At 36.2% G+C, this 20,113-nt stretch overlaps 1 protein-coding gene across 1 annotated transcript in view; it reads right to left on the bottom strand.

The window, feature by feature from the left end:
* The window catches only part of VEGFC (vascular endothelial growth factor C), an 86,649-nt gene that overhangs the window by 24,698 nt on the left and 41,838 nt on the right, over positions 1 to 20,113 (bottom strand). The window contains exons 2-3 of the mRNA XM_027636256.1: positions 5,558 to 5,771; positions 3,442 to 3,632 (exon numbers count right to left, since the gene is read on the bottom strand). Of these exons, the coding sequence (XP_027492057.1) occupies positions 3,442 to 3,632; positions 5,558 to 5,771 (405 nt within the window). The remainder of the gene's footprint in view (positions 1 to 3,441; positions 3,633 to 5,557; positions 5,772 to 20,113) is intronic.

The raw sequence follows: 20,113 nt of genomic DNA, 5'->3' as shown, positions 1-20,113 counted from the left end.
AAATCATAAATATGACTCAGTAACACAGTTAATCTCAGTGTATAACACATACTATTGAAAGCTCTGCGTAACCGAAGAACAGGTAAAAATCATAAATAGTTAGTGCATTTCTCCTGCCATTCAGCCATCTGACCACAGAAAGTCAGATGAAAGATCTTCCAGTCTTTCTCACTGTTTCTAATATTTCTCTTCAAAGTACTGTGTTCAGCCCTTGTCTCCTTAGGTCTTCATACAATTTGATAATTCTCCACGACAACCTTCCCTCATTTAAGCCTAAATGAAGCTTCCCTTTCAGCCAGCACACAAAACTTGATTTCCCTTCCCTCTTCTTGGGATCCCTAGCATGACTTTTAGCATTCTGGCATCCATACATCTTGTCCCCACTAATTCTGGATCAAGAAGGTTCCCTCATTCCTTCCCAACAAGATATAGGTGGGTGTATCAGTAACAGGCTCTCCCTGTAAGATGGTATTTCGGTGCCTAGATCTGACACTGCATGAGGTTTTTGTTCAGCTTCAAGTTATCATGCATTTTAGTCATCAAAAAAACCCAAACAAACCACTTTCCCCCTGGATTTTCATTTTTTTACATGTCAGTTTTTTTAAATCCTTGAAGATCAGTATACATGTTCTGTAACGTAATTCTCAGGTGAGAAACACAATAAGAGGATACCAGGCAAAGGTGTCTCTGAATTACTCCACCCAGCCAGACTTGGCCATTGACATTCTGCAACCAGCAACTACTGTGACGCCAAATCCACCAGTTCCCCTTCTTTCCCACCTTGTCATTTCTTCAGACATCCTTGCAAGAGCTTCTAGGCCAGAGCTGTGTGGTCCCATGGACCACCCTGTAGTAGGCTTTTATCAGTTTCTACACTGGTAGTGCTCTTCTTTTAACCATTTATACAGATGGAGTGAAGAACAGACACAAGGGTAGGACAACAGCCTGACTTTAAAATTTAAAAAAAACAAAAAAAAAAAGAAAAAAAAAGAAAAAATCTAACAGAAGACAGGAATCTCTGAGTGTGTGACCAAAAGCGCTATTAGAAGTCCTGAAATAGAAATCTAAAAGCCCCAAAAGGTGTGTAGTTTTGATTCACTGCATTGATAGCTTCTTCTTTAGACTAGGACTTTGTGCTACACTTTCCAGAAAAACTGTTTATTGTTATACAGACTATTTCTTTGCTTCAGTGGCTAAATTAATTTATTCAACACCACCATCATATGTGCCAATATCCATTGCATCAGCACACTTAAAATTATTATTATGCTTAGTTCTTTTATTTTTAATTAATTTTGATGAAAGCTGATATCAGCTTTCTTTATACTTTAATGTCTGGAACTAATGCTAGAGTTTGCCCTCACAGTAAGACCTCCAGCTGAAAAATTAATTTCCCATTAAGCACTTTTTCTGCAGGGTGAACATTATGAAGTTATCTTATGAAGTTTATGCACCAAAAATAAAGCTAAAAATGGTGAATTATGAAACAAAGATTCCTGGTTATTAATCATTTGTTCCCATTTCATTCAGGAAATAATAGAGAAACAGCAGTGAAAATAGATGTGAAGGGTACCTGAATTCCACAGAAGGTCTTGAATCCAATAGTTTTTTCTTCCTAATTCTCATCTAATATAGGGTAAGCTGTGGTCACATAATTTTAAAACTATTTGAGATGGTGAAAGATGAAGAGATATAGCTATAGGTCTCTTCCTTTATTAAGGGTTTTTCTAAACTGCATTCTGTCAAGGACAAGATAAAACTGGAAAGCAGAAGCAAGATAGAAACTCAGAGATTAAATCACTTGTTTTTTCAGGATAGGTAAGAAAATAAAACAATGTTATTTCCTCTTTCTTCTTTGTGATAAAACCTTTAAGATTTTCCTTTTCAGAGTCTCTCAAATCTTTAACTAGAACTACATCGTACCATTACCAATAACATCAAGAACTTTAAAAGGAAAGTCACTACTAAACATTTTCTACTAGATAGAAACCTACTTTATTCAACAGACACGAACAGAAAGATGAAGAGAAAGATATTATTTACCCCAAACTGACATGGTGCTCAAAGACTAGGAAATCTGTGTTACATGGAACAACTCTCTCTGTGACTAGATCATCCTTTGTTTCAGTAAGCTAAACTTCATCAATACATGTAAAAAAAAAAAGATCATATTTCTTGGGTTTTAACATGAGAATTATATTTGTGTCTTAAAGTAACTTAGGAATTAATTGCATCTTAAAGTAACTTAAACAAATTAAGACAACAGTTTCTCCTATTAATGGGAAAAACAACAGGGCTTGAGAAAAGTCAGTATTGTAGTTTTCCTTCTCTAAGCTATTTGAGTTACGTTATTCCTGTGCTGTACGGTTGCCTACCACTAGCTTAAATTTGGGATTGAAAATTCATGGTAAAATATACCATTTCAGACAAATAGATTGATGAGAAATGAAGGCAGAAAATACATTTAAAAAAATGAGTAGTTCTTTCTGTTTTCTTTATGTCCCTTTTTCCTAATTCCCTCTCAAGAAGCCTCAGAGCACTAAAAAGTTTCATGATAAAGGAGTGACATTTCCAAGAGCTATGATATTATAGCTGGCTATGCAATTCTGGATCTTCATTATAAATATGTACTGCATCTTCAGCCAGATGAATCTAGTTGAAAGAGGAAGCAAGATTTACACTAAAAAGTGAAAAACCCACAAACAACAAGCCCCCTACCAAATACCGTAACAACAGCAAAATACCCTAGCAAACACTTTTAGGTGTGATTATTTTTACACGTTTTTTGAGGAAAATGTTGTTGTAAGATAACTGTGATAATTCCTATAGCTACTGAAAATAATGTAATATATGCTTCTCCTTTAAAGGCAGCTCACAAGCTCAGTGCATGATCTCTACACCTGACCACTAGCCCTGAACTGGAAGAATAAAACCCACATATACACCTGGAGGAAGATGCATTACAACAAAACAAATAGGTACCTGATGCTAATATCTCTTAATACAGTAAAACTCAGTTCCTAATAGGCTTTATTTGCAACGTATCCTGTCTGCACATGTCCTACAACAGTCCACACTAATAAAATTATAGGGTAGTTTTCCATAGAGTGCTTGCCTCATACAGGTAAGTGGTAGATGCAAAAAAAAGAAAGGGACAGAATTAAGTTTCATGGGTAATCTCAAAACTGAGAACTGGACATCACAATTTATTTTTTCCTTAAAAATAATAATATATTTTGGGGAAAAGAGTGTTAAACATTTTTTTCCAGGCAGTAGTCTTCAGCTGTTTTTCCTGTTTAGTCTGGAAAATACATATGAAAACCAGCTGAAAACAGCTGATATATTTTCCTTTGTCATAGTAGTAATAAGGTTTAAAATAAGCATGATCATATATGGATTTGCAAGGAGTACTTGGACTGTAATAAAAGAGTGAGAACTTACTGTCTTGCTGATGTAATTTGTGCTGATGTTCATACACTGGAGTCCTTCACTATTGCAGCAACCTCCACATCTGTAGATGGATACACATGGGGGTTTAAAGAAGGTGTTTGTAGTTGCTCCAAACTCTTTTCCCACATCCACACACACTTCACGTGGCATGCACTGAGTTTTTCTCCATTCAGTATCAATACCTGCCAAGTTATAGGGAATGTCATGTGTTATAAAGTAACTGTTTAAAAACAATACTCTCCTGAAGTAAATTAGGATTCTTTTTAAACTTTGGAACCATAATATCCATTGCTAGTCACACCCCATAGTCAGCGAAATACACATCTCTCTGTGTAAACTTCTACCTGATTTTTCTTCTTCATAGGAACATGACATATTGACATGCAGCAAAAGAAAAGTCACAGCTTTTGCTGTGAGCTAAGAGGGACCCTAACAGGGAGACCTTAAAATACAGAATCATAGAATGGCTTTTGTTGGAAAACACCTTTAAAAGTCATCTAGTAAAGCCCCCTTGTAATGAGCAGGAACATCTTTAACCAGATCAGGTTGCTCGGAGCCCTGTTCAAACTTGAATGACCTTGAATGTTTCCAGGGATAGAGCATCTACCACCTCTCCAGACAACCTGTTCCAATGTTTCACTACCCTCATTGTAAAAAAAAGTCTTCCTTATATCTAGTCTGAATCTGAGTTCTTTTAGCTTAAAATTATTACCATTACTCTATCACAAGAGGCCCTGCTACAAGACATCTCTCCCCATCTTTCTCACAGACCCCCTTTAGGTACTGGAAGGCTGCTATAAGGCTGCTTCTCTCAGCCTATCACCACAGGAGAGCTGCTCCAGCCCTCTGAGCATCTTCACAGCCCTCCTCTGGACCTACTACAACAGGTCCACATCCTTCTTATGTTGGAGGTCCCCAAGCTGGACACAGTACTCCAGATGGGGTCTCACCAGAACAGAGCAGAGGGGCAGAATCACCTCCCTCGACCTGTTGGTCAGCAGCTCAAGCTGTACATGTCCTTTCTCGTTTGCCTGGGGTAAGTTTTATCTTGGGTAAAGTCTAAAGAAGTATTGCACATCTCTTCAAACTAATTTTTTTAAGTATTTCACTTAAATACTCTACAATAGAAATGTTAAATTTTACACACTTAATGTGAAATTAATTTAAATACATGTTTAGTTTGTTAACTACAAGGGTAATATTTAAAGCAAAAGGTTATTATTTAGCAATTATATACAACATATGATTTAATCTGAAGCATGATACTTGTGCCCAGATTATCCACACAATTTTAGGCAAAGATTTTACATCATGTTATACAGCCTTTTACCAAATACAATATTATATTGAAAGTCCTGAGACTTGCAGCTGTGCAGGACCCTTTATTCTCTTTTGGCACCAGATTATGGTAGGCTGTTCACCAGAAATGGAAAATTTGCCTGATGTGTACTTTAATGTCTCCATTAAGATATATGATATCCAATATCATGTAAAAAAATACACCTTCTGCTATAAGTCCTACATTTCTCTGCCTACAAGCACTTGTTTAAACTGTTAATATATTTTTATCCAAGCAATCTGAAACATTAAAGGATATTGACATATTGGGTTGAAAGCCCTTTCTTTCTCATTTTTCTCATCATGACAGCTGCCCTCTTTTAACAGGGAAAAGTTACAAGTGGATTACTTGGCATCCTAAAGCCATAATGCTTAAGAGAAGAAAGCATTACTAAGCCATGATGTAATTGCAAAAAATGCGCAGAAACAGTTCAATGACTCCAACTATTAGAATCCCTTTTGCCTTCTGCAAAATTTTACAGCCTCCACAAAGTAGGATTTCTTATATCTGAAGGTACTTTCTCTATCTACTGAGCTGAGAAAGCAACTTTCTCACAATGGATGTACCTAAAATATGTCTACAGAGCGATTTGTTTCATTATGGAATGTGGACTATCAAAGATTTTATATTATAGACAACACATCAAATCAGGCTGCTGAGGTTGGTTTACTGACAATGGTTAGCTTTTAAAACGTTTTTGACACAACTGAAAAGCCTTCAGAATTTAATTTATTGTGTGTTGGAACATGGTTTGTGTCCTGTACTTACTTTTCAGGATCTCTGCATTATAGTGTGCTGCGGCAAATTTCAGGGAATCATCTGATCTTGTGTCAAAGCTGGAGTGTTCCCTGTTGTGTTGCCAACCTCCTTTCCTCAACTGACATTTGAACATTTTCCAGTATTCTGGGTAAAGTACTGTCATGAGTTCATCCACACTGGACACAGACCGCAACTGCTCTTCCAGGTCTTTGCTTGCATGAGCCTGTCAAAGTAACATGCAAGATAATTACTTTCTCTATTACACAGGGTTTGCTGGAAACTAGCCTGAAAAGCAATTCATACATTGTAAAATAAAGTCATGGTCAAAGGGGTCCTCATTATAGAAACTGCTTTTGTTAGTCAATGCCAATAGTATGATATTGACAAATACTGAAATTCTTTATCGCACTTGTAGTTGAAAACATCTTATGAGAAAGGAGCTACAGAATTAAGCCCACACAAATACAGTTTGTAGATTAAAAAAATAAAAATGCATTTTATCCTGGAAAGATAAGTTTTCATAAGAAAACTTTGAATGCTTAAACCCCAAAATATTTAAATTGTGTTAACGCTATTTAATATTACATACTCTTACAGTAACACCAAATTTTTGCCCATTTTCCCTTAGTCCAGGAAAATCAAACCATGTAGAAATGCAAAACCAGTTATTAGGAAAAAAGAAGAAAATAATTCATGCAATTTTGTACCTTTTTAGGGAAAATCTTAGTAAGAAAATTGTATTACAAAGCACTAATCCTTAAATCAGTAGGAGTTAAAGACTTTGGTACCTTTAAGAATCTAAACTGCATGCTCTCTCAATGCTGAGTTTCAGCTGAAACTCATCAGGCCTACATAAGCACTACATTCCTCAACTTGCTGTTTCAGGGGTAGCATCAAATCCTGTAATCTTACTTCCTTATTCATGGGCCTTTACATAAGCTCATTGCAACTGCAGTTTTCTAGATGACTGAGATTTACATTCCAATTTATCACTTATCTGGGAGATTCCTCTGTCCTTTTAGATGAAACAATATATTGCATCAAAGGACTGCTGTTATTCCCTGCCCACCTTTCTCATCCATGAATTTCTGTCTTCCTAAACAGAAGGGCAGTAAGGAGAAAGTATTGAAGAACGTTTAGCAACCTTCTCAGTCTACGTGGCCCTTAGATGGCAGTATGAGACACAAAATATAGAGGTACACTTTGTACAAAGTGTATCAACTGGCTGCAGACTCTGTACAGTTTACTACAAAACTGTTCTAATCAAAGAAACACCTGTTTGTAACAGTGTAAGACATGCCTAAGTGCAGAAACATAAAACTGTAGAAACTGAAATTTAGGATTCCTTATCCAACTTCACTATTAACAAAAAAGAAATTCTTTCCATACAATGATTTTGAACATTATGTGAGTAAAATCACTAGTTCTGAACTAGTTCACCTGAATAAAAACTGCTCCTTGTCTCACAAACAACAAGTGTACAAAACGACACTCCCTTTTCTGGTGTCAAATACAGTAGAAACACCTCAGGTAAGGCAAATTTACAGAACTCATTTCTGTACAGTTATACACAGAACTGTGAAGGTTGTGAGGCACCAGAACAGGTGGGCCAGAGAAGTTGTGGATACCCCACCCCTGTGTGTTCAAGGCCAGGCTGGATGGAGCTCTGAGCAATCTGGTCTAGTGCAAAGATGTACCTGCCCATGGCAGGGGGTCTGGAACCAGACGATCTTTAAGGTCCCTTCCAACCCAGGCCATTCTATGATTTTAATTCCTATTTCAAAGTAATTTTATATGACCAAGTGTTAGGAAGTTAGAAAAAATGTTTTCACTAAAGCCTCACTAACCACAGTGTCATTGCAGACTATTTCCTGGGAGGTTTCAACAACCAATTTGTCATCTCAGGAAAGTGATCATGCAGGTCTTGCCTCCATTGGGTCATCCCTGACCCAAGCCATGCATCGAGCAGTATTTGGGGTCTTTGTCTTCAAATTTGATGGCAACATAGAGCATCTCACTCCCCAACACCCCTTCACTCCTTGCAGGATGTCATGCAGGGTCTCAATTAGTGGGTCACAGACAAAAATCTAAGCTTAACAGATAACTAAGTTGGCTACTTTCTGCTTGTTCTGAGAGGTGAAAATTGCAGGGCTTGAGTAGCCTCACTCCTGTGTGAGGGTGCTGCAGCACATGTCCCTTGATGGAAGCAGGTACCTGCACCAGCACAGTAAATGCCAGTGTGGCAAATGCATGTCTGCCATGTGATGGAAATATGCATGGCACAGGAGGTCACAGCATGTATATCCTGTCACAAGGCTGGATGCCAGTCTATTATGTAAAAGGCACAGGAATAAAACCTGTGTTTAGACATCTAGTAGGCCTAGGAAGCCCCAGCAGATCATGGGGGTAACATGGAAGGAGAATCCAAACGAAAGTTCACCACCACTGATGAATCCTTTAAAAGCCTGTGTAGCCCACTGTAGACAAAATGTTGGCTATTGCTGTTTCAGATATTCAAGGTACAGGCCTAGGACATCAGGAAAATAAGTACTGAAACTCAGTATTACTTAGCTGATAAGAAGCCAGGGTATAGAGCAGAAAGACAGAGTATTTGTTAGAAATAACGCGTGCTGATGAATTCCTCTTGGGTCAGGAAATCAAGGCATGTCTTTTCAGCTGGACACAAAACTTGTTATACTTGTATAAAATATGTATGAATAAAAGTCAAAACATGAAGAAACTAGTTGCTTTAACTAAATATTATATTGAATTTAATAAAGTATTGTTTTATTCTGGATATTCCACAGGTTATAGTGCCATGTGCCTACAACCTGAGATGGGGTAACCCTGGTTGTGTATATAGACTGGAGAACAAGAGGCTGGAAAACAGTGCTACAGGAAGGGACCTGGGGGTCCTGGTCCATGGCAAGTTGAATATGACTGAGCAGTGCCCTGGCAGCCAGGAGGGCCAACTGTGTCCTGGGGGGCATCAGGCAAAGCATCACCAGCCAGTCGAAGGAGGGGATTTTCCTGCTCTGCTCTGCACTGGTGTGGCCTCACCTTGAATATTGTGACAGTTTTGGGCATTGCAATATAAGTAAGATATTAAGCCATTAGAGAGTGTCCAAAGGAGGTCAATGAAGATGGTGAAGGGCCTTGAGGGAAAGCCATATGAGGAGTGGCTTGGTCACTTGGTGTGTTCGGCCTGGAGGAGATTGAGGGGAGATCTCATTATGGTCTTCAACATCCTCATGATGGGAAGCAGAGGGGCAGGCACTGATCTATTCATTCTTGTGACCAGTGACAGGACTCGAGGCAATGGCCTGAAGCTGAGTCAGGGAAAGTTTAGGATAGATATCAGGAAAAGGTTCTTCATCCAGAGGGTGGTTGGGCACTGGAAACAGTTCCCCAGGGAAGTAGTCACAGCACCAAGCCTAACACAGTTCAAGAAGCATTTGGACAATGGTGTGACTCTTCAGGCTGTCAGGAGTTGGACTCGATGATCCTGACGGCTCCCTTCCAACTCAGTGTATTCTATGATTCTATGAAGTACTCACTTAATATGAAGGAAAACAATTTTTGAAGCAGATATAAAATTAATTTAAAAAAATCATCACTATTGCATCTGAATTATTTTGTTCTTAGTTTAATAAAGCTATTTGCTTTTAAAGATGGCTTCAATTTAAATTTACACTGTGGAAAACCAACTTAATCACTAGTGGACTTTTGTTATGTCTCCCCTTCCAATTCAGAAAGAAAGCGAGAAGCAAATCCATGTATCTATACTTAATACAATACAGCCAGTGCTCAGAATTAGGGAAAGAAAAAAACAGAAAAAATATGTTGATTTTTCAATATGCTTACAGTGTTACCTTGACACACAAACCACAGATCTCTTCCTATATGTATATGTATTTTTTAATTCCAGTAAATTACTCTCATCTGTGACAAACTGTTTAAAGAAACAGGTTTTTAAGAAGCTTGTGGACTGATTTAATTTTAGAACAGTCAAACTTTTGTGTTGACATAAACATCAAACGAAATCTTAAGTTCCGGATGATTAGAAGAGTGTGTCCTGCATATAGTATAAGCATCAGATCATTAAGGATTGTTAGAAAGAGTTTCTAAATTTCTAAGAGAGGAATGAATCTGCTTCTGTAAATGTAGTAGTTGCTTGACATTTGTGATTTTGTGCAAATTTTGGTTAATTTTACAAAGACATACTGTCTTGGTCCATATCTTTTATTATTTGCTCTTTCTTAATTATGCATTGGCTTGTAGTGTAGGACACTGTATTTCCATTACAAAACCATTGTGAGACTTCAACACCTATTTGGAATATATGACAAGACACAAAGAAAGTAACATCCACAAAAATGTATTACAGATCAGAGGAGCTCCAATTTTTCATTCATTTTATGCAAGCCCAGATTAGTTAAGTTTAGAAAGAAATATGGTTTGTAGTTGCAATTACTGTCACCAAGGTACTTATTCCCAAATGTTAAGTTCAAAGGGAAAAATAAAAGGTAATATAAAATTAATGAAAGTTGTGATAAGAGAAATTATACAACTTTTAGGACCAAAGAAAGCTTTTTGATAAATGTAAACAGTCTGTTGATTTTTATATAATCAGTTACAGTGCACTCCTGATGAAATCCCGGACCAACTGCTTAACGTTTTACTGGGATCTATGTTTGACATTGAGCAGGAAGCAGGAAACAGTACCAACAGTGACTGCACAAGAAGCTTTCTCTATCCTATGTTTTCTATTTTCTTTGCTCTTTCAAGCCAGCTAAGGGACTGGGTTTTGGGACCTTTTATTTTTTTTCTCTTTTAACCACTAACCCTCCCTTCATAAGTGTTTATCTCAGTCCTTTGGTTGACCATTTTACTGTTTTTGTCACTTTTAGCTGTTATCAACATTGTCCTATATGATCACCTAAAAATGTTACAAGGTAAATTCTAAAGAAAGGCACTGACTAAACCTTTAACTAGCCAAACTCTACGAGATGATAGATGATAATAATAGCTTAAAGAATAAATGGAGAATACAATAAAGACACATTTACTTCATTTCACTTATTTCACATTATTTCTCAAGGAACAGTGGAAATGACAAATACACCTATAAATAAAGCAGTAAAGCTTGATGAAAAGCACTCTCTTGCCATTATTTATTTAACTTCAGAGTATTTTGTTCTATCAAAGTATGTTTTTCACAGTGTGGCTTTCCATTACATGGTATATCCAGTTTTTCACAAAATTATAGCTTGCGAGGGAAGGGGCAGGATACCAAACAGGCTCTATATCCATTAACAAAGTCAAAACTATAATAGATTTTCCACGCATTACATTATTTATGTTACACATGTCCCCAGTGTCTGCCTCTATTATTAATAACAAAGGTCAGAACACTTAATATTTGGCAGCATGCTTGACACGTAATTGATGGTGCAATGTGCTATAGCACTACTTTATGTATCTGCTCTGACTACAGTTGTCAGCTCATTTCATTTTCAAGGATTTTGTTGACAATTCTTAATAGGAAAATGCTGTCTATAAACCCCTCCACTTTAATATGCTTATATTCTGTATTTATCGACTGACTAAAATGCATTACAATCAAGTAGTTAAATCTGAATGTTGAAATCGTGTTTAACCAAATGGAAATATTGCAAGAGAAAAGCATGGATAAACATTTCACTTGCATAATAATTTATTGCAATTTTCATGTATTTCAGTGCTATTTTTTTTGAAGTTGATACCAGTAAAAAACAAACAAACAAAAAACCCCTAATTAAATATCATAGCCATAGTAAGGAATTATGTTCCACTTTTATGTCCACTTCTCTAATCACGCTAGAAAAGCCCTGATTTTGATCTCCCATGCACCCCTTTGTCACCAGTAAAATTGGATGACTGTAGTTGCAACATTCAAGTTACCATTCATTACAGTAACAAAACAGTGCCTTACAGAAATGAAACGGTAACAGTGAGCATAATTTTTTTCACATCACTTCAAGTAAGAAGACCACTGCAGTTAATATGAACCAAATCAAAATATCATAAGAACACCAGAGAGATTAGAATCAGTCTCTGCTTCAAAGAGCTTACTTTGTAAGGCTTTGCCTATCAGAAAAACATAAAAAGTAAAAATGAAAATATAAAATAAATAAACCAGTCTGAACTATATTATGCTTTAAGTGTTCCCGATTCACTCTGGCATTTTAAATACTAAGAGTAACATCAGTCAAAGAAAACAAATAAATGTGGGGGCGAGAGAGAGAATGTACAAAGTAGACAGGCAAGGAAAAATAAATGAGTTTGAGGAGAAATTTGAAAGACAATTTGTTACAAAGGAAGAAAAATACACTGGCTATAAGGATAAGCTTAATACTACTGAAATTTCACTTCTTGATTATATATCACACTTTTTTTCTCTCGTCTGGACTATTTTTTGAGAGAAAGATGCACAAACTGCTACAAAATCATCCTAAGATTATCCTGTTTAATATTGCTCCTCCTGTTTATAAGTACAAGTATTTAAGCTAAGGTAGGCAGTGTAAAATTTCCATGTTAAGGAAAATCCAAATTTACGCAAGTCAGCATTTACTGGATAATATTTTATTTAGATATGCATAGAAAATGCTGGAAAACATATCTAAGTTTATAGATTTGCACAAAGGTACTTATGTTAAGTCCTTTAGTCAAACATTTAGCTGCTGCTCAGGTTCTGAAACATGCTGATACTTATTCCTCAAGTACCTGTATTCCTCAATGGTTCTCAACCTTCGCTAAAAAAATGCCAGTACTTTCATACATTCAGTGGTAGTTGCTTATGAAAATACCCTTTTCTATTTGAATTTGAATTCCCTGGGAAGGAGACAGAGATTAAAAAAAACCCAAATTAATTCTAGTTCCTTTCTAGAGCAACTCTGTGCTTTGCTGCCTAATTTCTTTAGAAACTCATTTTAGTCAGTCAGTTCTCACAGGTTTTTACAAACTTGGCCAATTAATACCATTCTTGACTACGACTGAAAGCAGTTTTGAGAAAGTAGGTTCATGGCACCTTAGCTAGATACTTTTTTGAGGCAATTTCACAACTAGATTATAGTAACAGGAAAGATTCTGTTCTCATGCACTTCAACCTGGTCTTTGAAATGTACTTTGTTCCAGAGCGGTAGTCTTCAGCTTGTGTTCCTAAATCCCTACAGACTATTTCTAAGAGCATAGCAAGTTGTAAATGCAAAATAAAATACAGACCATCAAATCCATTATCAATAGACTTATTTCACTATTCAGGAGCTTTCACTACATAAGTCCACAAATTAAAGGTCAAAAGCTGCACAGCAGTCATGGAAATTTGTGGGATAACCATTTGTTATCTAAGTGCAGCTGCATCTAGATTGTTCAATTGATTCAAGGGCTCATACTGAAGCTTCCAGTTAGCATTACAGATAGATTTGGAATCAATAAGGATTTGGATTATTGCTGCTGAAAGGCTTACATCTGATTAAATCTTGGAGACATTAGGCAGTGCAATCTGTACCAGATGAGATTTGTGTATTATTTTCTCAGTCACCAGCAACTCCAGCAATCATTGTTGACAAATATGTGGATCACCATGTATGACCAGAAAAAAGGGGAAACCATTTGTAAGTAAAAACCATTTGTAAACTGAAAATAAAGAACAGCACTGTGATGATTTCTGGGTTATCAAGGTGACTAACAGACACAGTACTCTGCCAGAAAGAGAACAGCATGAAAATGTCAGTGCCCTCTGCAATGCAACCACTGCAACCAGCAAGGTTCTGGTGCTGATTGCGTGTACTCTGATTATGAGACAACTGGGTTTATGCCACATGGCAGTTCTGTAGAATCTGACACTTTATAAGAACAATATGTTAATTTTGAATACTTTTGAGCAACTTTTAACTAACACTGAGAAAAGTGAACCACACGATTCTAAAAAGAAAAACTTGCACTCCTACTAAAAATCCTTGTTATAAAATCTTATGCTCTCAGAAGAAGATAAAATGCCAATTAAGCAATTTTTTAATGGTCTGACTACTGCTGCTTTTTTTCAAAATACCCTGCAACCTTTTGTTTTCTTTTTAACAGTCGGATGTATCCCATCAAAATCAGTAAACAAGAATAAAACTATCAGGCCTCTATAAAAAGGTTACTTATTCTCAGTTATCAGTGTTTTATGAACTTTCACTGGCTTTACCATTACTTTTATTTAAAACCGCCATTAGCTTTGTAAAAAAAAAAGTAAACAAATACAGAGACTTTTTGGAAGAAAGCTATTAACATGGTAGCACTGCAATGACCTGTCATCACTTCAGCAAGTGTAACACAGGCAGCGAGAATTAGAAAACTTCTCAGTGTCAAGTAGAGACTTACTAAGTGGAGAGGTAAGGGGCAACCTCTTCATGTTAATTTGTATGCCAGACCATTCTGAGATACTGCTTGAGCACAGTACCTGTGCTACATGAACACATCCTAGACCCTAATCAGGCAGTGAGAAGTAGGAGTTAGGGCCACGTATCAAGTGAGTGCTTCAAAAAGGCAGTAGGTAGAGTTTTTATGTCATGTTTTCTATTCTATTGGTCACTTGTACATACAAAAAGGTTCCACTAAGAGCAAGAATAATAAATTGCACATTCTTCACAACATTTTTGAGTTATGCTGAACACACAGACTACAGCATATGCTGTGTTCTCACTGTGATGAGAGTATTTAGTTTTCAATTCAATGCTCATTTATTCTTGATTTTTTTTTAATGTGGCCATTTATAGGACAGCAAGATTATATGAACACATCACAGTTTACCACTGTTGTATAATTTCTCTTGTTACTAAGTAACTTGCCTTTTCATCAAGTTTTTAAAACCATTTTTTGAAGCCCCGAGCAAATATAATTAATCTATAGTCTAAATATTTAGCAACAGGTCACAGAAATTTCTTGAATTAATTATACTTTTAAAATGGTTCTTAAAACAAATAATTTCAGAGGCCATGAAACTAGATCAATTGAATTTCAAAGAAAAAGTTGAACTTTATTCCAAAACAAATGTTTTAATCTAAAAGGACATGATTTCCGTTTTGTTAAACAAGTCTTGCACAGTTTACAGATCTGTACAGAAATATTAATTACAAGACCACCTACCTTGTCACATCGACTATTTCAACAAATATTCCAGCCATAAACATAACACACTACTTACTCAAAAAAACCTAAAGACTAAAGAGCAAGTTATAACACAGCAATTCCAGTTGCAAAATCTTAGTTTTAAATTATTACAATCAAGTTGTGCATATACAAAAGAGGAAACACATAAAGGTTCTTAGAAACCTGTGTGTTTTATTAAATTTTAAGGGTTCTAAGTGCATGCCATTAAAATTACACTATTATCTGATTATGTTATTTAGCATCATGTTTTTCCAGTTCATTTTACACAAGTCTATTTGATAACTCAAAGGAACACAGCAGACTAACATATCACACAGCTTTTCATAACCAAGGTATTAAATAGTGAGATTTCATTACTAAAGAAAATACTAGCTTTTATTTTTGTTGTCAAAGTATTAGTCAAATATTTTATGTAAAGGTTCTTTGCTAATCTAGGCAAAAGAAAGAGATCATCTGAATTGCATTATCCTGAGGCAGGTATACTATGCAGAGGACCTGCTACCCACAAGCCACTTGTGCCTACCCTGATAATCTGCATTTGAAATGTGCTCCATTCTAAATTCTATGTGGAAGACCCTTTGGATCACAATTTGACACCTGTTACGGAGAAGTTACAGTGAGACAAAACCATTTGTTTAAATACTGAGCCTGTAATACTTTTTTTTCTTTTTGTTTTCCCTGATTGGCTAACTTCATTGCAAACCACAGTATAAAAGATCGGTAGTTCTGTGGAGCTGTGACACCCCTTCTGAACTATGCAGAGGAAAAAATAAAAAACAATAAGGGTCTTTGATCACAAAAAGAGAAGTAATGCTTGTGTATCACTGAAGGAGAAAGCTTATTGTACCATGCAAAAACTGACAGGTATTAAGAGATTTGCCAGCAAGGCATGAGAGATAGGAAAGGCAAATGAATCCTTGAGAATGGTAAATCCAAGAACTAAATTGAGACTTGGTGACAATTCCCTTTCATGCAACCAAATCAGGAGAAATATATGCTCCCCATTATTTTTGGCTTAAATTATTCTGAATAGCATATTGTACAGCAATGTTACTTAAAAAGGATCAGGGAACATCAGCAGTATTAAACTAGATCCTAATTTACACTGACAGGACATAGAGTAATCCAGTGTGAACAGGGTACACTATCAGAAGACTTTTTAAATGAGGTTTGACCGCAGAATTAAATTTTTTCAAGAAGTATACCCTGAGGTATCAAATTCTATTGGATGGTAAGAATACATATAACCTCTGATTGAAGATAAAACATTGCATTTTGAATCCATGACAGTTGCCATTAGCTGAAACTTTTCCTATACCCTCTTGCTGAGCTGCCTGCATTCTTATCCAGGCTAAGAAACTAATGAAAAATAAAACGGATTTATAGGGATTACATATATTAAAAGGAGGTATACAGAGAGCAGAAAAAGGGGAAAAGAGGCTCTAGTTATTCAAAGTCTGTAGAAAGATGTAACAAAGATGTTTAAAATTAAGCTAAGTATGGGCATAAACCTGTATTTACTCATATTAAGCTTCTTTTCTGTTCTTAGAAGCAAACAAATTTTTAAAGAAGTAAATGGTCACTACATTTTGTATTCACTTTTGTATTCAAAGTCTTGAACAGAAGAACTTTAAAATAACAAACACAGGTATCGGGTTTGTGACATGAAAATAGGAATGAGAGAAGAAAGAGATAAGGGAGTAAAAGTGAGTTAGTATCATGACAATGCAACCTAACACCCAGTCTCCAGCTCAGAGTGGCCTGAGATTTTATTCTTCAGAAGTAAAGGTACACATCTTGATACTACATATTTTAACACCAAATGTAGAACAAAATAAACCAAAAAGCTCTAGACTTTTTGAATAAAATAGATCCTATTGTATCCATCAGTTTCTTCAGAATCAAAGGTTCTAGAGATTTTTTGAGATTTTAAAAGAAGAAAGTGTCACAGCAGGAGAACTTGATACAGAAAGAAATTTCGAATTCTCCAGCATTATCAGCAACCCTTTGGGAAGTGCTTTTTCAAGCATATGAAACTACTTACCAAAGTCAATCTGGAGAGATTATTTATAATGGTTTTCATATAAAACCATGATGGAGTTATGTGCACACACACAATTAATGCAGTAGAAGGATTCCTTTGACTTTTTTTCCCAGTAGCTTATTGTAAGTACCACAAAGCACACACATGTCTTTAGAGGACTGCAGTCCTGAACATTGGAATTTTGGACACACACTTATTAGCACCAAGAGACCATTGTAGTCACTGAGGTCACCATTTACAGGACCAGACCATGAAACAGTTTCTGTTTGTTCTTGTATATTTCTAACATTTCTTTTACTGAGAAATGCAATTTCCTCAATGCTTTAACAGCAGCTCTTTTCAAACAAAGTAGATTCAGACACAAGAAACACATGTCCCATTAGAGTAACTGGCAGTGAGAATGACATTTCTGGTATGCTGAATTAAATTTTGTTCCAAAGGAAAGTGTTTTGTTTATTTTCAATTTTATTTGAACTAGGATTGCAAAAGAAGGAAAAAAAGTAAATGGATGAATTTAAAGAACATTTTGTTTCATACTAAAATAGTTTTAAAACAATTTGGAGAGCAATTATTAATGTAGCTTTATAAACATGTGTGGCAGATGATGCTATACATTTTGATTAATTTAGCTGAGGTTATTTCTGACACCCCACAAAATAATCTCCCATACTCTCATATATTTCTGAAAAGTCAAATAGCTGCCACCCACAATTACTAGGGACAAAACTCAAGCAGCATCTATTAAATTCCTGTTTTCCCTGAGAGAGAAAGAAAGGAACAAAGTATGCAGAATTTTGTTTTTCCAAAAGATTCAGATTATAGAAGTGTTGCTTTAATACGTCTCTCTGCAATTATTCACATTTGTTATTTGGATCCATTAGAACTTCAACAATGGTATAAGTGTATTTCTTTTTTTGAGATGTCATTAAAATTAACTCTGCCTTTAAACAAATGTGCCCAGATGCTATGGGTACAGCTAATCACAGGCACAAAGGCCCAGTCAAGGTCAGGCTGCGAGTTTGTCTCTAATTGCCCAGTTATACATTCCTTTTTCACCCAAATCTTCTACCGACTTCAATGGGATTTTTGTTTAGTGAGGATTACAGGATTTCACCTCCTAGTTTAAGTACTGCATCTATGCATCACTATGCGTAGTATGTTTTAGTCCCTACAGTCATAGTATCTGTAGTTTTACTAGCCCCAAATATCATGTTGAGCTTTTTAAGACTTTCACTGTCCCAAAGCCTTAAAACTCAGTTTCCTTTTGCTCTACTTTATTTTCTTTTGTTCTTCTATAGTCAATGCTATTGGACTTTGAAAAACAGTTACCTGGTAGCCCATGTTTGTCACACTGCTGCTATATTTTTCATTTCGAATGTGCTAATTTGCTTTCAAAACCTATTGACCGAACTACTGTATTAGCCATTCTGCTAAAACACAAAGACAGTATTTTTTCTACCCCAAAGTCTTTCTCTTAAATTCTTGGTTACATTTCAGGTCCTTATTAAAACAATCTGGTGATTTTTACATGATCTTACCGATGCCCATAATAGCTTTTGTTGACTTCTCTAAATATTTTTGCCTGCCCCAGCATGTTTGTACGATTAATTCTCTATTCCATTTTTTTTACATGTTTACATCAGGTCGCCTGCAGTCTTCCTTAGTTTACCACACAACATATGTTCATGAAACATTTTTTTAATCATTATGCAAACACTACAATCTAGACAAAGTGCATGCCATCATTTTTTATCAGACAAGCTGTACAAAGACAAGGGTGTTGCTATGTTGTAAGTTCAGGCCTGTTGGTCTCTTCCTCATCCAAACAACTCAAGAGGAAACCCAGACACAGCTGACAAGACAGTTCACTCCGAGGCCTGTTTCTAACAGCACAAACACAAAATATCATGAGTTTGACATCTCCAGCATATCCCAGCTGCTCTAGCACCGACAAAGTCCTTTGTCACCTCCCAGAGTATGCAACTGGCACCTGCACACTACATTCTGCAAACACCTTTCCAGGCAGCTGAAACACATACTTTGACAACTTAAAAACCAAAATATACTCAAAAAACCAACAAAAACAAATCCCTCTGAACTGATGGACCCTCCAAAATGACAAAACCAGTAATAATGCCTCAGAGACCCAGGCCAGTGGTCTTTAGCTTATGCTGGTCTTTGGGCAACATCAAATGTTTCCATTGGCCTCAGTTCTAAATATTCATTTCCAACTTGTGAGCAACACATTAACTGTCAGACAAAGACTAAGAAGCTGTGAGTTCACTATCTGATTTTTGTCTTAAGAGAGGCCAATACTCTACCGTGGTTTTATTAGCAAAACCTCTTTCCTGTATAAGTATGAATTACAGCATTTTAAAAGAGTAGGAAAAAATACTGTATTTCCCTATCTATGTTTTCGTGGTGAAACATATAACTATAGTTGTTTTCTATTCTCTGCTGTACAGGCATTTCAGTATAATTTTCTTGTTCTTTGAACAAAATTTCTTGAGCAGTATTGCTTACATGAGGAACACAAGCATTAGCTAAAGAGACACACTGGGTAAAGTATATTCATTTAGTCAAAAAGTCTCTAGTGAGTTGCAAGCAGCAGCAAACATATAATCATTGCTCAAGTTTTGCAGTTTCTCTGATATCATTATGTGAGTGGTCAGAATACTATTTAGTGGGGTCCACTTTCAAGGTTACATTATGTTCTAATGGCAGTGAAACAGTCACTGCCAAAAGACATACAACTCTGGTATTTTTCACGCTTGAAAAGCACATGCTAGTCAGGAGATTTTATCAGCTATTTATTTAAAATGCAAAAAAGCTCTTAACTCCTACTGATTAAAAAAGGATGCAAACTTGGTGCTGAGTTTAGGACACTGCTTCAAGGCTACACTCAACAGGCACTGGACCATATGCAGAAACTAGTTAACTTTTGGGGCTTGAGCACCAGCCTGACCATAGTACTCTTTTAACCCTTGGCATATACAGTAGTAGTAGAGAGCACAGCTAATTGCTAGATGATGTATAGATCAGTACATGCTTGTGGGCTTTGCATGAGAACATCTTAGTCTCCCTTGGTATCATGGTATTCGGTCCCATCAAATAAGGCTGGATAACAAGAACTGGCAGTTTGATTCAGTTGAAAGGCTAGACTGCTGTAATTTAAAGGAAAGATGTGTTATCTCAGTATTCTCTCTGTAAGCAACATGAAGCACACATATGGAGGGTATGAACTAGAACTGGACAATCCAATTTTTAGAAGGTAACTAGTCCTGCTAAGCAAGTGCACATTTTGAAATGGAACTTAAAACCATGTC

Source organism: Corapipo altera, unplaced genomic scaffold (genome assembly GCF_003945725.1).
Source record: "Corapipo altera isolate COAL_440 unplaced genomic scaffold, ASM394572v1 22b, whole genome shotgun sequence".
Lineage (NCBI taxonomy): Eukaryota > Metazoa > Chordata > Aves > Passeriformes > Pipridae > Corapipo > Corapipo altera.
This window is presented reverse-complemented; position numbering and strand designations above follow the sequence as displayed.